At 38.2% G+C, this 21,944-nt stretch overlaps 1 protein-coding gene across 4 annotated transcripts in view; it reads right to left on the reverse strand.

Annotated features, from left to right (window-relative positions):
- LOC127410373 (tensin-3-like) overlaps positions 1–21,944 on the reverse strand; it is a 75,003-nt gene that overhangs the window by 11,070 nt on the left and 41,989 nt on the right. For all 4 annotated transcript variants that reach the window (XM_051645604.1, XM_051645603.1, XM_051645602.1 and 1 more), the window contains 5 exons: positions 17,050–17,179; positions 16,506–16,586; positions 1,474–1,630; positions 870–1,228; positions 693–779 (listed from right to left, as the gene is read on the reverse strand). In XM_051645604.1, the coding sequence (XP_051501564.1) occupies positions 693–779; positions 870–1,228; positions 1,474–1,630; positions 16,506–16,586; positions 17,050–17,179 (814 nt within the window). The remainder of the gene's footprint in view (positions 1–692; positions 780–869; positions 1,229–1,473; positions 1,631–16,505; positions 16,587–17,049; positions 17,180–21,944) is intronic.

Here is a 21,944-nt window from a genome sequence, read left to right on the forward strand (position 1 = left end):
ACCTTAGCCAGACTAAACAGTGCTATTTAATTTAATGCGACTGAAAGCAAAGCCGTGAAAAACAGAAGTACAGTCCTTCCTGTGTGTCATGCTGTTGTAAACTTGAGTGTTGATCATTCAGCCAATAAAACATTAAAAATAAGTCTTTCCACAAATTACCAGTAGTACCAGAATATTTGTTGCTGAGAAGATTTTGAAAAGAAACAATGGCTTCCTAGGGACCTTTTCATACCGGGCACGAAAATTAGTCCACTGACAGACTGAAGTTTCTTTTAGGAAAATCTGTTTTTTTTCTTCAGCAGACAAAGAAAATAGACCGCCCAATTAGGTACAGTATAAGCTTTTGGTCACGTTTCTTGAGCCACCGCTGCTGCTCAATCCAGCGCATAAAGCTATTTTGTATTTTTTTCCCCGCATCAAATTAAACATTCTGCTGACTAAAGCCACGTCCACACTAATCAGTTTTCATTTAAAAACACATTTACTGTGCTACGTTTACGCCTCTAATCCACACTGGAATGGTATTTTCCTCCTCCAAAAAGGAAGACTTTCGAAAAACACTGTCCATAACTGCATCCTTTAAAAAAAAAAAAAAAAAAAGATGAAGTTAGGAAACTAAAAACTGAGGTTTCAAACGAAAACAGATTAGTGTGGGTGTGGCCTAAGATCTATTGAGAAATCAATATCCTTACTTTGCTCTCTAGAGATGTCCTGCTTGTACCAGAACTTTGTCGTATCCTGAACGAACTTCACATTTTCAGTTTTACTGGCAAGGAAATCTGCATATAAGAAAAATCACATGAAATGTGAGGTTGCAAAAGTGAATTTGTGTGTGTGCACGCATGCTTACAGATAGACACACCCCTAACCTGGACTCGGCGTAGATCTAGTAGGTGAGGTGTTATGACTGGCAAAAGACGCACTGATTCCACTCCTGTTGAAAGAGGAACTGAGCATTGTCTCTGGCCCGTCTGTTCCTCTCCTCTTCAGGGGTAGAAGGGGAGGTTGAGCCACATCTAGACCCAGGGCCTCCAGACCTTCTACTGCCTCCAGCAGGCTGCTCTCCAGTCCCCCGACATCCAGAGAGGAGGACAGGCTCCGGTGAGCCCCACGCGGAGAGCTGTGGGAGTTGGGGGCAGACAGGGTGATGGGGGGGGAGGGTTGGGGGGTGTAGTGACTAAGGGGGGTGCTGGAGCCGCCCTCTAACCAGGAATGAGCTGGAGTGGGGCTACATGGATAGAAGGAAACAGTGGAGGGTTATCTGACATATCCTGTCAATAGACGAACACAATCCACAGGGTGTTTATACACTGTTAAGTATAGCCAACATTTAGACAATACTAGACGACACATAAAGCCTATTATTACTGGAATGCTAAACTTAAAAAAAAAAATAGTTTTCCAGTAGAAATATCTAAACATCCTTAAACTGTGTAAGCTCATTGATTGGTTGCTGTTTTTAATTGACAGTACCTGTCTGTATTGACCAATGGGCTGGGTGTCGAGATAGAACGCATGGATCCAAACATCCTCTGACAGGAGGCAGGACTTCCTGTGACTTCTGAGTGGAAGATCTCACTGTCTGATGACGTGGACGTGTGTGTAATGCTGTCCACGTATCCTCGTGACTCTTAAAGGAGACAAACAACAGAAACTTTGAATCAACAAAACTGCCTAAAGTTGTTTAGACTAACATGTTGTAAAAAGTGTTATTTAAAGTTCTTTTTAAGGGGCCATTCACACTAAATGCATTCTTGCGTTAAAAAAAACAAAAAAACGAATTGCAGAGCCACAAGTAGAGAAGAACGCAGGTGTCTTGTAGCATGTTTTTAACAGTTGACATTCTTTTAAACTTGACACGGCGTCTAAAAAACTGGTCAAAGGCATCCATCTAGTGCAAAACAATTGAAAAACAATGAAAATGGACACAAAAACATGTACAGTGTAAACAAATCCTTACTGTGGTATCATTATAAGAACACAAAGTAACTTCAAGACCTGGACACAAACCTTTTTTTCTGTTAGATTCCGTTCTGCAATTTATTATTACATGCCCAAAAAATATTTGAATACCTGCTAATAGTTGCCAAATCCAGGTCATAAATCAAACGGTATTACCATATAGACCACTGTTGTGGTTGTAAGTTTGGCAGATGCCCATACACATACATTCTTCAGATTGTGCACATAACAAACCACAGGGGAGGGACCCTCGAGGAATTTTTCTTTATTTGCCTCCTACTCCCTCCTTTAATGACTGTCTGAAAACTAGCTAGCTATAAACAAATAATTTTGTGGGATATTTAAGATGAATTTAGTATTCCAAAAACTCTTGAAAACTTGGAAGAAAATTCAAACAAAATAAAATATTGCATTGTATCCGGTCCATACTTGATGTATGAGGGTCTGAATCTCTAATAGGTCTGAATTTATTGCATTTTTGATCAAACAAAAATAAAAATAAATAAAAATAAAAACAGGGAGCATAGACATAGCTTGTGATGCTAAAACTCTGCTTCTTCTTCAGCACTGACCGCACCCCTAACCAAACCACATCTGAAGATAGGTTGTCAAGGAGATGCTGTCTTTGAAAATGCTACCAAGAAATTATATAAGCATAAACAAGTACACACACAACATCTGGAAGCAGAAAAGTCTCAGAGTTTTAGATTAAAATGATTACCATACAGTAAATATAGCACTTGTGACTAGTGACCCACCCGGAAAATCCTGAAAATCATTCTCATGATGCTGGAATCCCAACTGTTTCTTCCCTGACATTCATCTGGTCTGCCTTTGGGATTCGACTAGGAGGGGGGGATGGGGGAGTGTACACAAGTGTTTGGTGTTGTTTTGGTGTTTTTAAAGTGTATTTATGGGTTAGAATGAACCAGAAAAGTAGCAATCTTCCAACCACCCCAACATGATCCTCCCAAAACCAACAGCATCAACATGTATCACATCTGAGGGGTCAATGATCTGTTGAACTAAGGCAGCTCTTCAGAAGGAAAAAGCTGGATGACCCCTGGAGCAGATGTGTTCTCCAGACAGAAGAGAGAGGTCAGAGGGCCAAACGTCCCTCTGAGTAGGCCAAAAATAAGCAGCACTGCATTAGTTAAAGTTTACTCAAAAGTGACAATTTATAGGGGGCATGGGTAGCTCAGTGGTAAAAGACACTGGCTACCACCCCTGGAGTTCGCTAGTTTGCTAGTTCGAATCCCAGTGCGTGCTGAGTGACTCCAGCCAGGTCTCCTAAGTAACCAAATTGGCCCAGTTGCTAGGGAGGGTAGAGTCACATGGGGTAACCTCCTCGTGGTCGCTAAAATGTGGTTCGTTCTCAGTGGGGCGCATGGCGAGTTGAGCACGGATGCTGCGGTGGATGGTGTGAAGCCTCAACACGCGCTGTCTCCATGGCAACGCGCTCAACAAGTCACATGATAAGATGCGCGGGTCGACGGTCTCAGACGGGGGAGTTAGCTGGGATTCATCCTCCGCCATCCGGATTAAGGCAAATCACTATGTGACCACAAGGACTTAAAAGCGCACTGGGAATTGGGCATTCCAAATTGGGTGAAAAAAAAAAAGTAACAATTCATCAGTTATCATTTACTCAACCACAAGTGATTCCAAAAACATATGACTTTATTTTTTAGTGGAACATAGAAGTCACTGTTCACTTTGGAAGAAATATGCAATAAAAGTTAATTGTGAATGGGGCAAACATTATACTTAACATGTTTGAACCGTTTGTGTTCCACAAAATAATGAAAGTCAAATGGCTTTGGAACATGAGAGCGAGTAAAGGATAACATAATTTTCATTTTGGGTGAACTATCCCTTTAAAGACTGTTTAAATGAATTAAATGCAGTCACACACCGAATGTGCAAGCCTTGCCAATAGTGTCATGCAATATATTTATCTCACACAATTTGGAATTTGTAGGATGATAAAAGTGTATGAAAGCGTGTTTGTATGTGCATCTGCTCAAACTAGGTCTTTCAGGATTAAATCTCCTGCATGCCAGAAGAGACAAAGGATGACTTCAGTTTTACGGACTTAACAATCTCGCCATTCAAGAGGAGGAATGCACACACACACACACACACGCACACACACACAGACACACATATGTAGTGAGCCAAGTTGAAAAATGTCCAGCTGTTGTGATTAAAGCTGCAAGGCTGAGCTGTAAAAATAGTGGTCAAAGAGAAAAAAAGTTCAATATAGGAGGATCACATACTTTTCATTCAAAGCATTACTTCAATAAGAGAAGATATTGTGTAAAATGTGTCTGCAATAACTCTTTAATAAGCTTTAGCTCCATGATCTCTTTGATTCAGCTTTATATCTGACACAATGGTTTCCACTAATACTTCATTTGCAATGGCGGCATCACACATTTTTTCCCCCCCTTCATTGTAAATACTAATAGTTATTTCAAATTAATAACTATTAATACTATAGTACAAAAAAAAAAAAATTTCTTTTTAAAAATTGTTTACTCAGCTTAAGCTTAATTTTTTACTATTCTTACTAGTTTTAACCCTTTGAGCTTGGATGGGCCCATATTGAAATATTAATAACTACAGTCTTGACCAACACAAAATAGGTATCGTTTTAAAGCTTAGAAGCTGGACTTTACAATGCATGTAGGCATTATGACCAAAACTGAACATGGGCTTTTGAAATTTGCAGACAAATCAGAAGTGTTCCATTTTTTTCATCAGCAAAAACAGTAAACTGATTAAATAGCCATGTGTCATATGTCGTTGGAAAGCTCTCAAAGAGTAGAATACAACCCCTATTTGTTTTACTCTCAGACAAAAATATAGGGAGTAATAGCTAAGTATATGTCTTTGTATGAGCAACTCCTGTTCACATGTCAATGTTTTTGCTTATAACTTCACGAAATATAAATAGAACATAAAGTATCACATATTATTATTTAGAGGAGGTGATTATCTTTAAAACAAGCCCAGACACAACATAATCGGATGTGAAGATCATTAGATAATTGACACGAAGCACAATGTGCACACAGCATGGCAATCTGGCATCTTGCCATCTAGCTACAAACACCTTAGCTTTCCTGGATCAGATGACGTCATCGGAAATGATGTAGCATCATGGAACGCTAAACCAATCATATTGCGTTCAGATGGGTACAAAAATTTATCCATATTTGGGCAGAGAGACATGTAATTGGTGACTGTTATTACATATGGCCACCAGGAGATGGCGCCAAGTACATGACAGACTCAATGATGACTCAGATGGCACAGAATGAAACCCATGCTGTGAAATCTCATTACTTTAATCATGTCTTCATGCTATGCAAACCTTTAGTCACTGTTGTGTTTGCATGTGTAATTAGAACTTATATACAATTACCACAGGCTGCAAATTCCTTAAACTCCTGTAGATCTGTTTTTGGGGGGAGCAGCTCCACCTGTGCTGCTATAGATCGACCCCACCCATCACACAAACACACTAGGACTGATCTATGATGAAATATTTTTGTTGCATGTCCTGCCACATTGTGTAATGTCCCAGCATGTAAATACATGTTTTTTAGGGCACTTACTTATTATTCTGTGCACTTTTTTATAGGTGTAGGCACTTTGTGTGAGCTATTTGGAGGAGATGATGCTACTCAACATTTCATTGTAAAAGCAATGACAATCAATCAATCAATCAATCAATCAATCATGTAGTATTCGTTTGGAGAGGCTTTTGGACAATTGGAGACCTTTTTGGACACTAGGATAAATAATTTTTGTAATGCTATAATTTTTTATTGCTTTGACGTATCAACACAACATTTGACTCAGTTACAGGTGACATGATTGACAAAACAAAAGCAGTTTTTTTGAACAACCTTATATACACCTTGAGATATATAATGTCAAATCAGAAAAATACAGGGGGAAAAAAAAGTGTATTTTTTGCTCAATTGTTTTTGTTATTTTTTCAGCAGTTTCTTAGACTGAGAGTCTCAGAATTTATTATAATCTATATCATTAAAACATATGAAAAGCTTTTTTTCCTTTTTTTTTTTTTTTAATGATACCAAACAATTGACCCACTTTGTGTGTGTGTGTGTGTGTGTGTGTGTGTGTGTGTGTGTGTGTATCCAGGTATTCCCTACGTTGTGGGTACCAAATGTCCCCACAAGGATAGTAAAACCTGACATTTTTGATGTTGTGGGGGCAAACAGTCGGTCCCCATGAGGAAAACAGCTTATAAATCATACTAAATTATGTTTTTTGAAAATGTAAAAATGCAGAAAGTTTTCTGTGAGGTTCAGAGGATAGAATATAAAGTTTGTACAGTATAAAAACCATTATGTCTATGGAGAGTCCTCATAAAACATGAAAACTCAACGTGTGTGTGTGTGTGTGTGTGTGTGTGTGTGTGTGTGTGTGTGTGTGTGAAGATATGAGCCTTTAATTTTGGGCATGCCACTGAAACAGGAATTCCTTAAAAACACCTTCAAGTTACTACTAACTCAAAATGATCAAAAAGTACAAAATCGCAACAGTGTGGAATACCCATAAGCCTTGCGCTACAATAAACTATGTATATTTGGTCAAAACAAGAGAACTTATGTAGAAAAATAATAATTGTTATTAAAAATGTATGTAGTTTTAATTCTTATGACTTTTGTTGTTGTTTTGTTGTAGCTGGTTGACATTTGTGATTTGTGTGAAGTCACAATGAGTGATTAATGTTACCTCTGATGAACTTGAAGCCTGTTAAATTTAAGCCGTTCTTCTTTACTCAATTGTACTTTACAAATGTTCAGTTTACTTGAGCCAAATAAGTACGTTTACTTAGAAAAAGCATACAAACCGATTGCCTTAAAAAAAAATCTAAGTAAGTTCAACTAATTCGATTTTACAGTGTTGATATAAGACTTGCCAGCTAGAAGCTACCCATTTGTCAACCAAACATACAGACCAAAAATAACACTTGTCATAGCGTAGGTATTTAGCACACTAAAATGGCTATGGAATATTTAGAATCCGTTTACGGTCTTTATATACTTTTATTTAATACTACATATTCAAACCGCTGGATACAGCCATTCATGTGTGACTCATTTACATTTATGTATTTGTGCAGACACTTTTACTCAAAGCAACTAATAGTGCATGGAAGGTACACACTGTGATTGTTCTCTGAAAATCTAACCCATGACCTTGGCATATGTTCTGATCTATTGAACTAGTCATATGATGTAAATATTAAGTGTACAAGATTATAATTACATTATATGCATATGGACATTTGACAAATAGCATGGACATGGGCCTTTCTTGATCAACATCAAGGTTTTAGATGAACATTTATATGAATCTATAAAGTGTGTATTTTAGGTGCTGTAACTGCTCATAGTTTCCCTTAAGTTTTTCACCCCATCAATTGCCTTTTACTTTTTTGCAGATTACTTGATTTGCTATCCAATGTGACTAATAGTTTTTTAAAAGTATATATATATATATATATATATATATATATATAAAACGTATGAAGTTAGGTCAACCCTGGTTAAAAAGTGGTAATACACAAACAAACCAAATTGCTTGTTTTTTGGATGGCTTTGTTGAGGGCATAGTTTATGGTGCTGACATCCTGTTTACACCAGGCACATCCATTGATGCAACGCAACAGCTTGAGGCGGTCTACACCAGGCGCATCAACACAAACTTTCTAAACCGTTTATTTGTGTTGTTGGCAGTAGTAGCGCAACCTCATGCAGTACAAAATGGAACAGGACATCTGTTTACTGTCGGCGCAACGTGACGTGCTGCAATGGACGCTTCCATGGTAGACAGCATCATTGATTATAATGGGTTCTATTGCTTTTGATGCAATGTGACTCTCGTGTCCAGTGTAGACAGGGTGTGAGTATTAAATGTTGTGCTTGAGATGAACAGTTTAATATATTTGGATGCAATATGTTGGATGTGTGTTATGTGTAAACACCGACATTTAGTTTTATAATGTTGTTAAGCTGGTTCATTGTCTTCCGATTGAGTTTCAAAAATGGCTATATCCGAGGGGCTGCACAATGTTAGCCAGTCATAAAGCCCAAAGTATACTTCGCCTGTCCGTGTTCCGCGACAGTCCGCATGACGTAATTTTCGTCATCAGGAGTGTACGTGGACAAACACGCTTGCGCATGGTTGACTGTTGAGATAGGAGAGTCCACTAGGTGGCAATACGTTCAGTTGGGCTGTACAGTCAAGCAGTTGTCGAAGAACATATCCTCCTCCATCATTTTGTTGTTGTTGTTCTTGCTTCCTCTAATGGCGGATCCTCAGTTTTTCTTCTTCTTTATCCTTCAGAGCAGATATCCTGTAAATGACACGACTTGGTACTGCCCTCTAACATCTGGTAGCGTATAACAAATCAATTGTAATGTGCATGTGACGAACGCATCCATTCGCGCTCATCTGCGTGAGGTATACTTTCAAAGCTGTGCACACACAACTGTGCGTGAGACGGAATGTAACACGCAAACTGAAGTATACCTGGGCCTTAACAGTGGGCGTTTACTTTGAAGTTTAAAGGAGGTGCTTAAGCCAAAACCAGTTTTGAAAATAATAATTTATTACTAAATTATGACTTTTTAATGCAAAAAACTTGACTAACATTATCAGTGGAGCCCAAACATTCAGCAGGACAGTCTGAATATCCAGCTGCATGTATATAGAATATCCTCAGTTCAATTAGAAATGGAAGTCTTGTTATTATCTTAATTTATTTGTCTGTTTTTGTGTAATATTTACCTATGTTTGTTTGTGCTTAAATGTGTAAGCATTGTATATGTAACACAATGCTAAACTAAAGACAATACTGAATTCACATTTTCAAACACACTGTCCACAAGTTTTAGGGGCAGCTAAAACAGGAAACATTCACATATAAACAAACCAAAATAGCACTCTAAAACACATATATTCCATGTACAGACATACACAAATGTCCTTAACCCTCTTCAACTTGAAAGAAAACTCTTGACTCCGGCCTTTTATTTTGGCATCCCAGATGTTTGGTGTGCAAAAATTAGGCAGTGTGAATGGTGATCACATATTACACAGCAAAAATCCTAAAGAAATATCAAAACATCTTTTAAACAAGATAAATTTACCTGATAAGCAAAATTGCAGACATTGCAAAGACATTAAGATATGGTCAATTTGCAGATTTTGTCTCACTTGTTTTAAGCCTTAACCTTATTAAAAATAGAATAGTATATGCTTAAAAGAAATGCAATAATCTGCCAATGGAACAATTCCCAAAACACCTAAGTTCAGGATACTCTGTCTGAAAACAAGTACTGGAAAAAAATATATATTTTCTTACTGAGTATTTTTGTCTTATTTTCTGGTAAAAAATATCAAAATTCCTTAAAACAAGAAAAGATTACTTGAGAAACAAAAGATATTAAGTCTTGTTTTCAGAAAAATCTAACAAAATTTAATGGGGTTTATGCCTTTCCAATGGGGTAAGAAAAATAAACCTGTTTTCCCTTTAAATCAGTCTTGTTTTCTAGTAAAAAATTCATTCTTCAGGGATAGTTCACCCAAAAATGAAAATTCCCTCATTATTTACTCACCCTAATGCCATCCCAGATGTGTATGACTTACCTTTTTCTGCAGAACACAAAGAAAGAATTTTAGAAGAATATTTAAACTCTATATGTCCATACAATGCAAGTGAATGGTGACCAGATATTTGAAGCTACAAAAATGGGCAGCATAAAAGTAATCCATACGACTGGTTTAATATATGTCTTCTGAAGCGATGCAATCACTTTGGGTGAGAAACAGATCAATATTTAAGCCCATTTTTACCATAAATTCTCCTCCCTGCCCAGTAGGTGGCAATATGCACAAAGAATGCAAATCACCAAAAACAAAAGAAGAAGAATGTGAAAGTGAAAGAGTAGATTTTTAGTAAAAAAGGACTTATTTACACTGATCTGTTTCTCATCCACAGCTGTCATATCACTTCAGAAGACATGGATTTAACCACTGGAGTTGTATGGATTACTTTTATGCTGCCTTTATGCCCTTTTGGAGCTTCAAATTTTTGGTACCCATTCACTAGCATTGTGAGGACCTACAGAGCTGAAATATTCTTAAAATCTTCGTTTGTGCTCAGCAGAAGAAAGTCATACAAATCTAGGATGTCATTAGGGTGAGTAAATGATGAAAGAATTTTAATTTTTGGGTGAACTATCCCTTTAAGAATGACATTTTTACTGGAAAACAAGACTTGAAAATATTTTTGCAGTGCATTTTTTATTAAATTTGCATATTGAGTAAAGATAAAGATGTTCAGACATGTTTTACTCAAAACAAGACCAATATACTGTGTCTACGGTAAATATGATTTCAATGAACTAATGATGCAAATGTCCAAATACAAACAAGAAGAGAAGAGAAGAGAAGAGAAGAGAAGAGAAGAGAAGAGAAGAGAAGACTATGCTCCATGGTGAGGGGGGTATTTACATAAACTTCCTGCTGACAAGGAGACAATTCAAGTCTGCCAGAGATGGCCAAAGCAAATGGCTGATGTTTTAGCATACAAACAGGCAGACAAATGCTCTCTATCACACACACAAACACAAGCACAAAAGCTGATCAAAAGTTGGATTAAAATTAGACAAAATACCTCCTTACATACCTAGAGAAGCAGTCATTCTGAAGAATTCCTCATGAAAGACTCATCAACAGAGTGAAGTATGAATTACCACCCACTGCTGAGTCAAAATGCTCCAGCACGCTCAATTTGTTTTTAAGTGACACTGAAACTCTTCCTTCTTTTCAAGTGCTCATTCACAGTCTCACTATCTAACGTCCACTTTGTCTCTTACTCCATATCTCCCACTTTCTCTCTCTTCTTGAGTGCTGTCTGCTTCCCAGCACAAACACTGACCACGGACGGCACGTCATACAGTTGCTGTCTGTTTTGTCTAACTCTCCCCCTACCCCTCTCTCTCTGCTCTCTACTCATTTGTGCCCAGCCTGAATGAAGTCATTGAGTTTTTGGAATTCTGTTAGACCCCAGATGGAAAACTATTTCGCTCAATTCTCCCAGCAGGACAGTGCCACTGGTTGACTGAATCCAGCTTTTGGGAGGGAGGAAGGGGTACAGACAAGGGGGAGGGCTGAAGGAAAGGAAGAGGGAGGGAGGAACAACTTTCCCCAACTGGTATGAGGGAGAAAGACAGAGCAAGACCCCCATGGCTTAATTAACATGTGAGTTCATGAGCACTCTTCTGCCTTTTGATAAATGGTTCAAGCATTGTTCTGGGCAGACTCTCAAAGTCTGTTTCACCAATCCTGTTTCACCAACTGCAGCACCAGGGGTCAGAGGTGAGAATGTCCTTTTATGGGCACCCTTATGCACCACAACATGTGCTGCTGTTCAGAACATCTACACATGTAAAACACACTCTGTACAACAATATACTGTACATCAAATAAAATAAAATCACTTTTATTGTCACACAACCATATACACAAGTGCAATAGTGTGTGAAATTCTTGGGTGCAGTTCCGAGCAACATAGCAGTCGTGACAGTGATGAGACAATCTACAATAAACATCAAATTTACACAACACAATTTAAAATCTAATATATACATAATTACACACAACACAATATACAGATAATACATACAATGTACATTATACAATACACACAATATAGAATATACATTATACAATAAAAAAAATAGTATATATAGTATATATAAAATGTGCAGTAGGTTGTATTGTACTATATTGACATTCAGGCTGTCGGTTGATAGTCAGTTGCCAGTGTGTTGTTAAGAGAATATAATTTATGACAGTCCAGTGTGAGATAATAAGATAAATAAAGTGCAGTGCTGATGTATTTTGATCGTGGGAGATCAAGAGTTCAGAAGCCTAATTGCTTGGGGGAAGAAGCTGTCATGGAGTCGGCTGGTGCAGGTCCTGATGCTGCGATACCGCCTGCCTGATGGTAGCAGTGAGAACAGCCCATGGCTCGGGTGGCTGGAGTCTCTGATGATCCTCCGGGCTTTTTTCACACACCGCCTGGTGTATATGTCCTGGAGGGGAGGGAAGCTCACCTCCGATGATGTGTCTGGCAGTTCACACCACCCCTTGCAGGGCTTTGCGGTTGTGGGCGGTGCTATTGCCATACCAGGCAGAGATGCAGCCAGTCAGGATGCTCTCTACAGTGCTGGTGTAGAACCGTGTGAGGATGTGGCGGTTCATTCCAAACTTCCTCAGCCGTCTCAGGATGAAGAGGCGCTGATGAGCCTTCTTCACAATGGCCTCAGTGTGGACGGACCATGTGAGTTCCTCAGTGATGTGGACACCCAGGAGCTTGAAGCTGCTGACTCTCTCCACTGGTGCTCCATTGATGGTGATAGGGCTGTGTTCTCTTTCTCTTCTCCTGAAGTCCACCACAAGTTCCTTTGTCTTACTGACATTGAGGGAGAGGTTGTGCTTCTGACACGTGTGTCAGAGTGTGCACCTCCTCTCTGTAGGCTGTTTCATCTTTGTCAGTGATCAGACCTACCACCGTCGTATCATCAGCAAACTTAATGATGGCATTGGAGCTGTGTGTTACCACACAGTCATGTGTGTACAGGGAATACAGGAGTGGGCTAAGAACACAGCCCTGCAGGGCTCCAATGTTGAGGGTCAGTGATGAGGAGATGTAACTGCCCATTCTAACCACCTGGCGTCTGCTTGACAGGAAGTCCAGGATCCAGCTACACAGCGAGCTGTTTAAGCCCAGAGCCCGGAGTTTCTCGTCAAACTTGCCACAGGACCATATCAAAAAGAGGCTAGAAAGCAACCAACCAGAACAGCAACCATCATAGCAATGTCCTGGCAATGTATTTGTGACATTTGCATAGGCAAAAGTTATGTTTATTAACTTTTAATGAATTTTTTTTAGTTACAGTCATTTATAAAATAGTGTATTCTGAATGTGACCCTTGTAGCCCTGCCCCTGTAGCATATACAGTGGCAAGAACAAGTATGTGAACCCTTTGGAATTAGTTGGTTTTCTGCATTAATCATTAAAATAAAATGTGATCTCATCTTCATCAAAGTCACAAGTATAGACAAACAAAATGTGCTTAAGCTAACAACACACAAACAGATATTTCATGTCTTATTGAACACATCCCATTAAACATTTTCAGTGCCGTGGAAAAAGTATGTGAACCCTTGGATTTAAAAACTGGTCGATTCTCCTTTGGCAGCAATAACCTCAACCAAGCATTTCCAATAGCTGTGGATTAGACCTGTACAACATTCAGAAGGAATTTTGGACCATTCGTCCTTACAGAACTGCTTCAGCTCAGGAATATTCTTAGGATGTCTGGTGTGAACAGCTCTCTTAAGGTCATTCCATGGTGTCTCTGTTGAGTTAAGGTCTGTGCTCTGACTGGGCCACTTCAAGTGGTGGATTTTCTTTTTTTGAAGCCATTCTGTAGTGGAGTTACTTTAATGTTTAGGGTCATTGTTCTGCTGCATAATTCAACTTCTACTGAGCTTCAGTTGAGGCACTGCCAACCTGACATTATCCTGTAGGATATCTTGATAAACTTCCCTCGATGATGGAAAGCGGTTCAGGCCTTGAAGCAGCAGCATCACTGTTGGGATGATGTTATCATGTTGGTATGCACTGGCCTTTATATGCCATACATAGTGCTGAGTGTTCTTCCCAAACAATTCAACCTTAGTTTCATCAGTCCACAAAACATTTTCCTTGTAGCGTTGTGGAGTGTCAGCATGGTCTTTGGCAAACTTCAGGCACGCCGCTTCTAGGAAGAGTAGCCACAGAACTAAATTGTCTCCATTTATCAACAATTTCTCTAACTGTGGACAGATGAATATCTAATCTCTTCTGGATAACTTTGTAACCCATTCCAGCTATATGCAAAGCAACAACTGATAGTAGGTCTCCTGAGATCTTTTTTTTTTTTTTCTTTTTACGAGGCATGGTCAACATCAGCAGATGTTTTCTTGTGAGTAGCAAACTCAAAATGTTTGAGTGCTTTTTATAAGTCAAAGTAGCTCTAACCCACACCTCCAATCTCATTTCATTAATAAGCTTTTGTTGACATCATTCACAAACTTTTTCCAACCTATGCTGTGAATGTTTGAATAACGTATTCAATATATTCAAGGACAATACAATAATGTGCGTGTTATTAGTTAAAACAGATTGTGATTGCTCATTATTGTAATTTAGATGAAGATCAAACCAGATTATAAAACAAATGTATACAAAAATGCTGGTAATTCCAAAGGGTTCACATACTTTTTCTTTCCACTGTACATCCATTTTTAGGGAACGTGCTTTCCCTTCATTCCCCCTTCAAACTTCTGTGTAAATATTTAGATTTGTCTATCAGTGAGAGTTTGGCTGGAAGAGCTTCTATTTCTCCTGTTTACTTGGGAATTAAAACATAAGTGGACTGAAATTATGTAACCAGCAAATCTTCCCACATCAGGAAATTAAAATATACAACATATCCTCTAAACATAACCTCCATCCTCTAGACCATCTTTCTGGAGGCTAAACGTAAGATAAATTGTAAACTGTACAAGTTTGTTTCATTATAACATTGTTATTATTATGTAATTAGGCGGAAAAGGTTTTTAAGCTGGAAAGTGGACTACCGGACAACTAATTTGACTTAGAGTATTTAATTATATTTTCCTGTCTCCCAGTACCCAATTCATGTACAGGATTTATCTTACTGTAACCCTAAAATTGTTTTCTTTTGTTTTATTCCACATTTGTAAGTTTATTTTGATAAAATAATCTATAAGAACAATTAATGCTACACTATTATTTTATTTTCTTTCTTAATCAGTATTTTTGGCTTGCTTTCCAATAAAAATATCTAAAAATTTTTTTTTACAAATTGCACCACATATGCATTTTTTTTAAGCATATAACACACTAAAGTCAACTTAAAGTCAAGAAATATTATATCTAAATATTATATCTTGACTTAAGTCTAGTCTTATTATATTACCACATTTAGCATCTCAAGCAAATTTATCTTGTCTTAAGAATGTTTAGATTTTTACTGGAAAATAAGACAAATAAATAAATGAAATAAAATAAATAACTGCACTGCAGCTCCCTCTACAGGACAGGAAGTGTTACAAATCCCAGTGTGGTAACTCAGAGATCGGAGAATGCAATATTTGACCACATGCAGTGTGCACTGATTTTCAGTTTAAATAAATAATATAAATATAAATATATATATATATCTTGTTTTGTTTTGTTAATTACAAGCTAAAATTTGCACTTCAGTTTTAAATTAAATTAACTGTAACATTCAGTCTAAAATCAAACATGAATCAACTCAAACTAAATCACTCATCATAGACATTGCTATTGTTTTGTAATGCAAAAGAGCAACTTAATTCCCCAGTGGTCCCAAGAATTGGCTAAAAGTCAAATTTTTTAACCTCAAATTTCAATCGTAAAGGATCTGACAAATCCTTCTTTTGCAATTCCAGTGTATCTTTATCCTTCCCCATTTTCCTGTGTCTCCTCAAAGATGTAATCAGGCAATAGTATTTCCCTAATTACTAGTAACATAGCTGACAGAATGGCAGAGAAAAAAATGCTGTATGTGCAATACTTCTACATTTTGTGTTTATGTAGGAATGTTTGTGAATGTAAAGATAATTTATTTTATTGTTTTTAAGTATGCATTGACGATTGACTAGTAAAGTCAATAAATGGTCAACAGAGAGACATTAGTAAAAGCTATAGTACTCTAATATAAAGTTTAGACGCTAAGTTCCAGTTCCCAAAGTACTGAATGGCCAGGTTACAGGAAGTATGCATCCTGACCCAGAGCGCCACATCCTGAACCGGAGTTATTTTGAGTAGCACAGATTATTTTGTACAACAGCAAGGGAGACTTTGCTACAGGGGCCAATTTTTAAAGGTCATAATCGTGTGAGATAGAGTTAAATGCTTTCCTTGCCTGGATCAACCAAAGACTATCTATCTGTATGCGGAAGACACACAAACTGTGATATCCGCATGCATTTTTAAAGATGAAGTGTGTGCATTTTTCATTTGTAAAATACTCCTATCCAAGATTAATATGTAGACCAATATTAGTAATACATTTGTAGGTTGTATTTCCCCAAAGAGTGTAACATTGTTGCTTTTTGGTGCATCTTGACATAGCAATAATTACATAGTTCATGGTGGGACTATCTGTTTTTTAGACCAATGGCAGACAGAGGGAGCGAGCATTATTTTTGCAATCCCATTTGGTGGCACTAGTAGCACAAAAATTACACATTCAATTATACTTCATATTTAAGATGGGACTTTTTCCTGGAACGTCCTCTCTAAAGTAGATGTAGACATGATATTGCTACACAAGCACAAGTATGTTGCAATCAATATTAATCACTAGAATATCATAGCAACTGATTACCTTGCCATGTTGAAAATGTCATGTTGTGTTTATTGGTTTGAGAGCCAGTATTTGAAGGGATGAAGTCATGAACACTCTTCACTGTGAGGAGAAAGATAACCGACATAATCACAATTCATTACATCATAGACTGAACATATCTGCTACCCATTATGGAAAAACACTGTGATGATACAGTGATTAGATGGCAATACAATGGAACTTTGATATATACCATTGTTCTAAATAAGAATCACATTAATATACAATACTTAAGTATTTCAATGAATACTGTGGTTTAACCATCATGATGACAGTGTCCAAAAACGGTATAACCAAGGTATTATCATGTTATCGTGTGCAAATAACATGGATATATTAGGGTAATTTTTTAAGTGAATAAAATTTGAATTATTCTGTTAGTAAATCGCTGCTAAAACAGTAGACAGCACATGCAAATAAACAATGCTATCAGCAGGTGCCATTCATTCTTGGTGAAGGTGACTGTTAAATGCAAATGTCTACGTCTCACACACTCACAATACAAACAAAGTGTCACTCTTACCATATGGAGTGGGAGGTGACACAGGGAAAGCTGGTGTGGGTGGAACTTGGTTAAGGCCCTCCCATGGTGGACTGTCAACCTCTGGAGTGAGGTCACCAAACTCAGCTCTGTCAGTGTGATACAGACTTCGCTGAAACAGACAAAAAACAAATATGAGGCATTGTTTTTGGAATGTTCCAAGTTCAATGCAAGTTAAGCTTGATCAAGTTAAAATATAACTTTGTACAGACTTTCAACTGTATATATGTGTACTGTGTATACTCACCAACCACTTTATTAGGTACACCTGTACACCTACTTCTTCATGTGATTACACCGTGAAACAAATGTTTTATTTATTTATTTATTTTTTGGTTCCTGGGTAGTGAGTGTTATTTCCTAATTTCTTATGCCTCAAAAATATAGAAAATGGCTATTATTCCCCACAAAATTTGCTTTTGTGACCAGGACAGTGATATTTTGAAATTTACCTATTTTCCAGAACATTCCAGATAGATTCAGTGCTGAGTAAATTTGGAGTAACTTCTGGAACTTTCTAGAACTTTCTAGTAATATAAAAACAGGAGCCTTAAGCCCACCAGTTCAGTTAAGTTCCAGTTGCCTAAGTGAATACATATCTGCATTTTTCTGAGATGGCAACAAGAGGCTGCAAGCATCCGGCAGATGCATTTTGCTATGTCTGCGGCCAATTTATCAAGATAAGAGTGAAAAAGTACTCCGTGGAAGCATCTGCTAAGATGTGTGAGGCCTACAAGGCATATTTTGGCATGCCTGTCGGGGATCAAGACAAACCCTGGGCACCTCATTTCACCTGCGAGCACTGCAAAAAAAACTCTGGAAGGTAAGATGGACAATTGTTGCTCGGAATTATATGTTATAAAAAATAAAATAAACATTTAAATTGTAAAAGTTTTTAAATATTAAAATGTTTTTACAATTTTCAATGTTATTGAAAAAATATATCATATATGAAAAATGTTGCGAGAATCTCTTACACATTAGTCATAGGTGAAATAAATGTATTTTTGTAGGATGGTACAGAGGGGAAAAGAGAGCCATGAAGTTCACTATCCCAAGAATTTTGCGGGAACCCACTGACCACTCGGGCAACTGCTACTTCTACATGGTGGACCCTTCCAAACGTTGGACTGGCAAGAATGCACCTGCTATCACATATCCAGACCTTCCTTCATCCATTGCCCTGGTGTCACACTGCCATGAGCTCCCCGTACCCACTCCTCCGGAGAGAGAGCAGCCGTCTTTAGAAGAGAGCAGCAAGTCAGAGAGCGAGGAAGACTTTGTAGATCCAGATGACAATTTCAGAGGTGGAGCTGAGGAGAGAAACCCATACTACCCCAACCAAAAAGACCTCAACGACTTGATTAGAGATCTTGTTCTCACCAAGTCCAATGCCGAGCTTTTGACGTCTAGGCTCAAGCAGTGGAACTTGTTTGATGAAAGTGTGCAAGTTGCAGATCAAAGGAAGCATCACCAACCATTTTCCAGGTTCTTCACCCATCAAGATGGGCTCTGCTTCTGTCACAATGTGACCAGTCTGTTCGAGGCAATCAGAATCGCCTGTAACCAGAATGAGTGGCACCTCTTCATTGACAGCTCATCGAGGAGCCTCAAAGCCGTGCTGCTCCATAATGGTAACAAGTACCCATCTCTTCCCCTGGCTCATTCCATGCACCTCAAAGAGGATTACAACAGCATCAAGACCTTGCTGGACTCCTTGAAATATGAGGAGTGCATCTGGGGGCTGATTCGTACAGTATAATTGTAAATCTCGAAAAACTACTCACTTCTAAATCTTTTGTAGTCATTTTTGTATTACTTAGTATAAATACATGTTAATTTGGATTCATATGTTGTTTTTTTCTGACTTTATGTGAACGAAAAGACACAAATTCGCCCGTTTTCTCATTGGAAATAGGTAAATTTCTAAATATCACTGTCCTGGTCACAAAAGCAAAGTTTGTGGGGAATAATAGCCATTTTCTATACTTTTGAGGCATAAGCAATTAGGAAATAACACTTACTACCCAGGAACAAAAATTGTGTTACACAGTGTTATCTAATCAGTCAATCAAGTGGCAGCAGTGCAATGCATAAATCATGCATATACGGGTAAAGAACTTCAGTTAATATTCACATCAACCATCAGAATGGGGAAATAATATGATCTCAGTGATTTCAACCGTGGCATGATTTTTGGTGCCAGACAGGCTGGTTTGAGTATTTTGGTAACTGCTGATCTCCTGGGATTTTCGCACACAACAGTCTCTTGAGTTTACTCAGAATGAGGCCACAAACCAGAGAGCAGTAGTTCTGCAGACGGAAACGCTTGTTGATGAGAGAGGTCAATGGAGGATGGCCAGAGTGGATCAAGCTGACAAAAAGGCTACTGTAAGTCAAATAACCACTCTGTACAATTGTAGTGAGCAGAATAGCATCTCAGAATGCACAACGCGTCGAACCTTGAGGCAGATAGGCTACAACAGCAGAACATGACATCGGGTTCCACTTCTGTCAGCCAAGAACAGAAAGCTGAGGCTGCAGTGGGCACAGGCTCACCAAAACTGGACAGTTGAAGAATGGAAAAACAAAGCCTGGTCTGATGAATCCTGATTTCTGCTGAGGTACACAGATGGTAGCCCCACTGCAAACTCAGCTTTCTGTTCTTGGCTGACAGAAGTGGAACCCGATATTTTGTCTGCTTTTTTAGCCCTAACATATATATATATATATACACAGGTGCATCTCAATAAATTAGAATGTCGTGGAAAAGTTCATTTATTTCAGTAATTCAACTCAAATTGTGAAACTCGTGTATTAAATAAATTCAATGCACACAGACTGAAGTAGTTTAAATCTTTGGTTCTTTTAATTGTGATGATTTTGGCTCACATTTAACAAAAACCCACCAATTCACTATCTCAAAAAATTAGAATACATCATAAGACCAATAAAAAAAAAACATTTTTAGTGAATTGTTGGCCTTCTGGAAAGTATGTTCATTTACTGTATATGTACTCAATACTTGGTAGGGGCTCCTTTTGCTTTAATTACTGCCTCAATTCGGCGTGGCATGGAGGTGATCAGTTTGTGGCACTGCTGAGGTGGTATGGAAGCCCAGGTTTCTTTGACAGTGGCCTTCAGCTCATCTGCATTTTTTGGTCTCTTGTTTCTCATTTTCCTCTTGACAATACCCCATAGATTCTCTATGGGGTTCAGGTCTGGTGAGTTTGCTGGCCAGTCAAGCACACCAACACCATGGTCATTTAACCAACTTTTGGTGCTTTTAGCAGTGTGGGCAGGTGCCAAATCCTGCTGGAAAATGAAATCAGCATCTTTAAAAAGCTGGTCAGCAGAAGGAAGCATGAAGTGCTCCAAATTTTCTTGGTAAACGGGTGCAGTGACTTTGGTTTTCAAAAAACACAATGGACCAACACCAGCAGATGACATTGCACCCCAAATCATCACAGACTGTGGAAACTTAACACTGGACTTCAAGCAACTTGGGCTATGAGTTTCTCCACCCTTCTTCCAGACTCTAGGACCTTGGTTTCCAAATGAAATACAAAACTTGCTCTCATCTGAAAAGAGGATTTTGGACCACTGGGCAACAGTCCAGTTCTTCTCCTTAGCCCAGGTAAGACGCCTCTGACGTTGTCTGTGGTTCAGGAGTGGCTTAACAAGAGGAATACGACAACTGTAGCCAAATTCCTTGACACGTCTGTGTGTGGTGGCTCTTGATGCCTTGACCCCAGCCTCAGTCCATTCCTTGTGAAGTTCACCCAAATTCTTGAATCGATTTTGCTTGACAATCGTAAGGCTGCGGTTCTCTCGGTTGGTTGTGCATCTTTTTCTTCCACACTTTTTCCTTCCACTCAACTTTCTGTTAACATGCTTGGATACAGCACTCTGTGAACAGCCAGCTTCTTTGGCAATGAATGTTAGTGGCTTACCCTCCTTGTGAAGGGTGTCAATGATTGTCTTCTGGACAGCTGTCAGATCAGCAGTCTTCCCCATGATTGTGTAGCCTAGTGAACCAAACTGAGAGACCATTTTGAAGGCTCAGGAAACCTTTGCAGGTGTTTTGAGTTGATTAGCTGATTGGCATGTCACCATATTCTAATTTGTTGAGATAGTGAATTGGTGGGTTTTTGTTAAATGTGAGCCAAAATCATCACAATTAAAAGAACCAAAGACTTAAACTACTTCAGTCTGTGTGCATTGAATTTATTTAATACACGAGTTTCACAATTTGAGTTGAATTACTGAAATAAATGAACTTTTCCACGACATTCTATATATATATATATATATATGCATATATATATACACAGGTGCATCTCAATATATATATATATATATATATATATATATATATATATATATATATATATATATATATATATACACACAGTGCATCCAGAAAGTATTCACAGCGCTTCACTTTTTCCACATTTTGTTATGTTACAGCCTTATTCCAAAATGGATTAAATTCATTATTTTCCTCAAAATTCTACAAACAATACCCCATAATGACAACGTGAAAGATGTTTGTTTGAAATCTTTGCAAATTTATTAAAAATAAAAAAACGAAAAAAATCACATGTACATAAGTATTCACAGCCTTTGCCATGACACTCAAAATTGAGCTCAGGTGCATCCTGTTTCCACTGATCATCCTTGAGATGTTTCTACAACTTGATTGGAGTCCACCTGTGGTAAATTCAGTTGATTGGACATGATTTGGAAAGGCACACACCTGTCTATATAAGGTCCCATAGTTAACAGTGCATGTCAGAGCACAAACCAAGCCATGAAGTCCAAGGAATTGTCTGTAGACCTCCGAGACAGGATTGTATCAAGGCACAGATCTGGGG

Source organism: Myxocyprinus asiaticus, chromosome 19, assembly GCF_019703515.2.
Source record: "Myxocyprinus asiaticus isolate MX2 ecotype Aquarium Trade chromosome 19, UBuf_Myxa_2, whole genome shotgun sequence".
Taxonomy (NCBI): Eukaryota; Metazoa; Chordata; class Actinopteri; order Cypriniformes; family Catostomidae; genus Myxocyprinus; species Myxocyprinus asiaticus.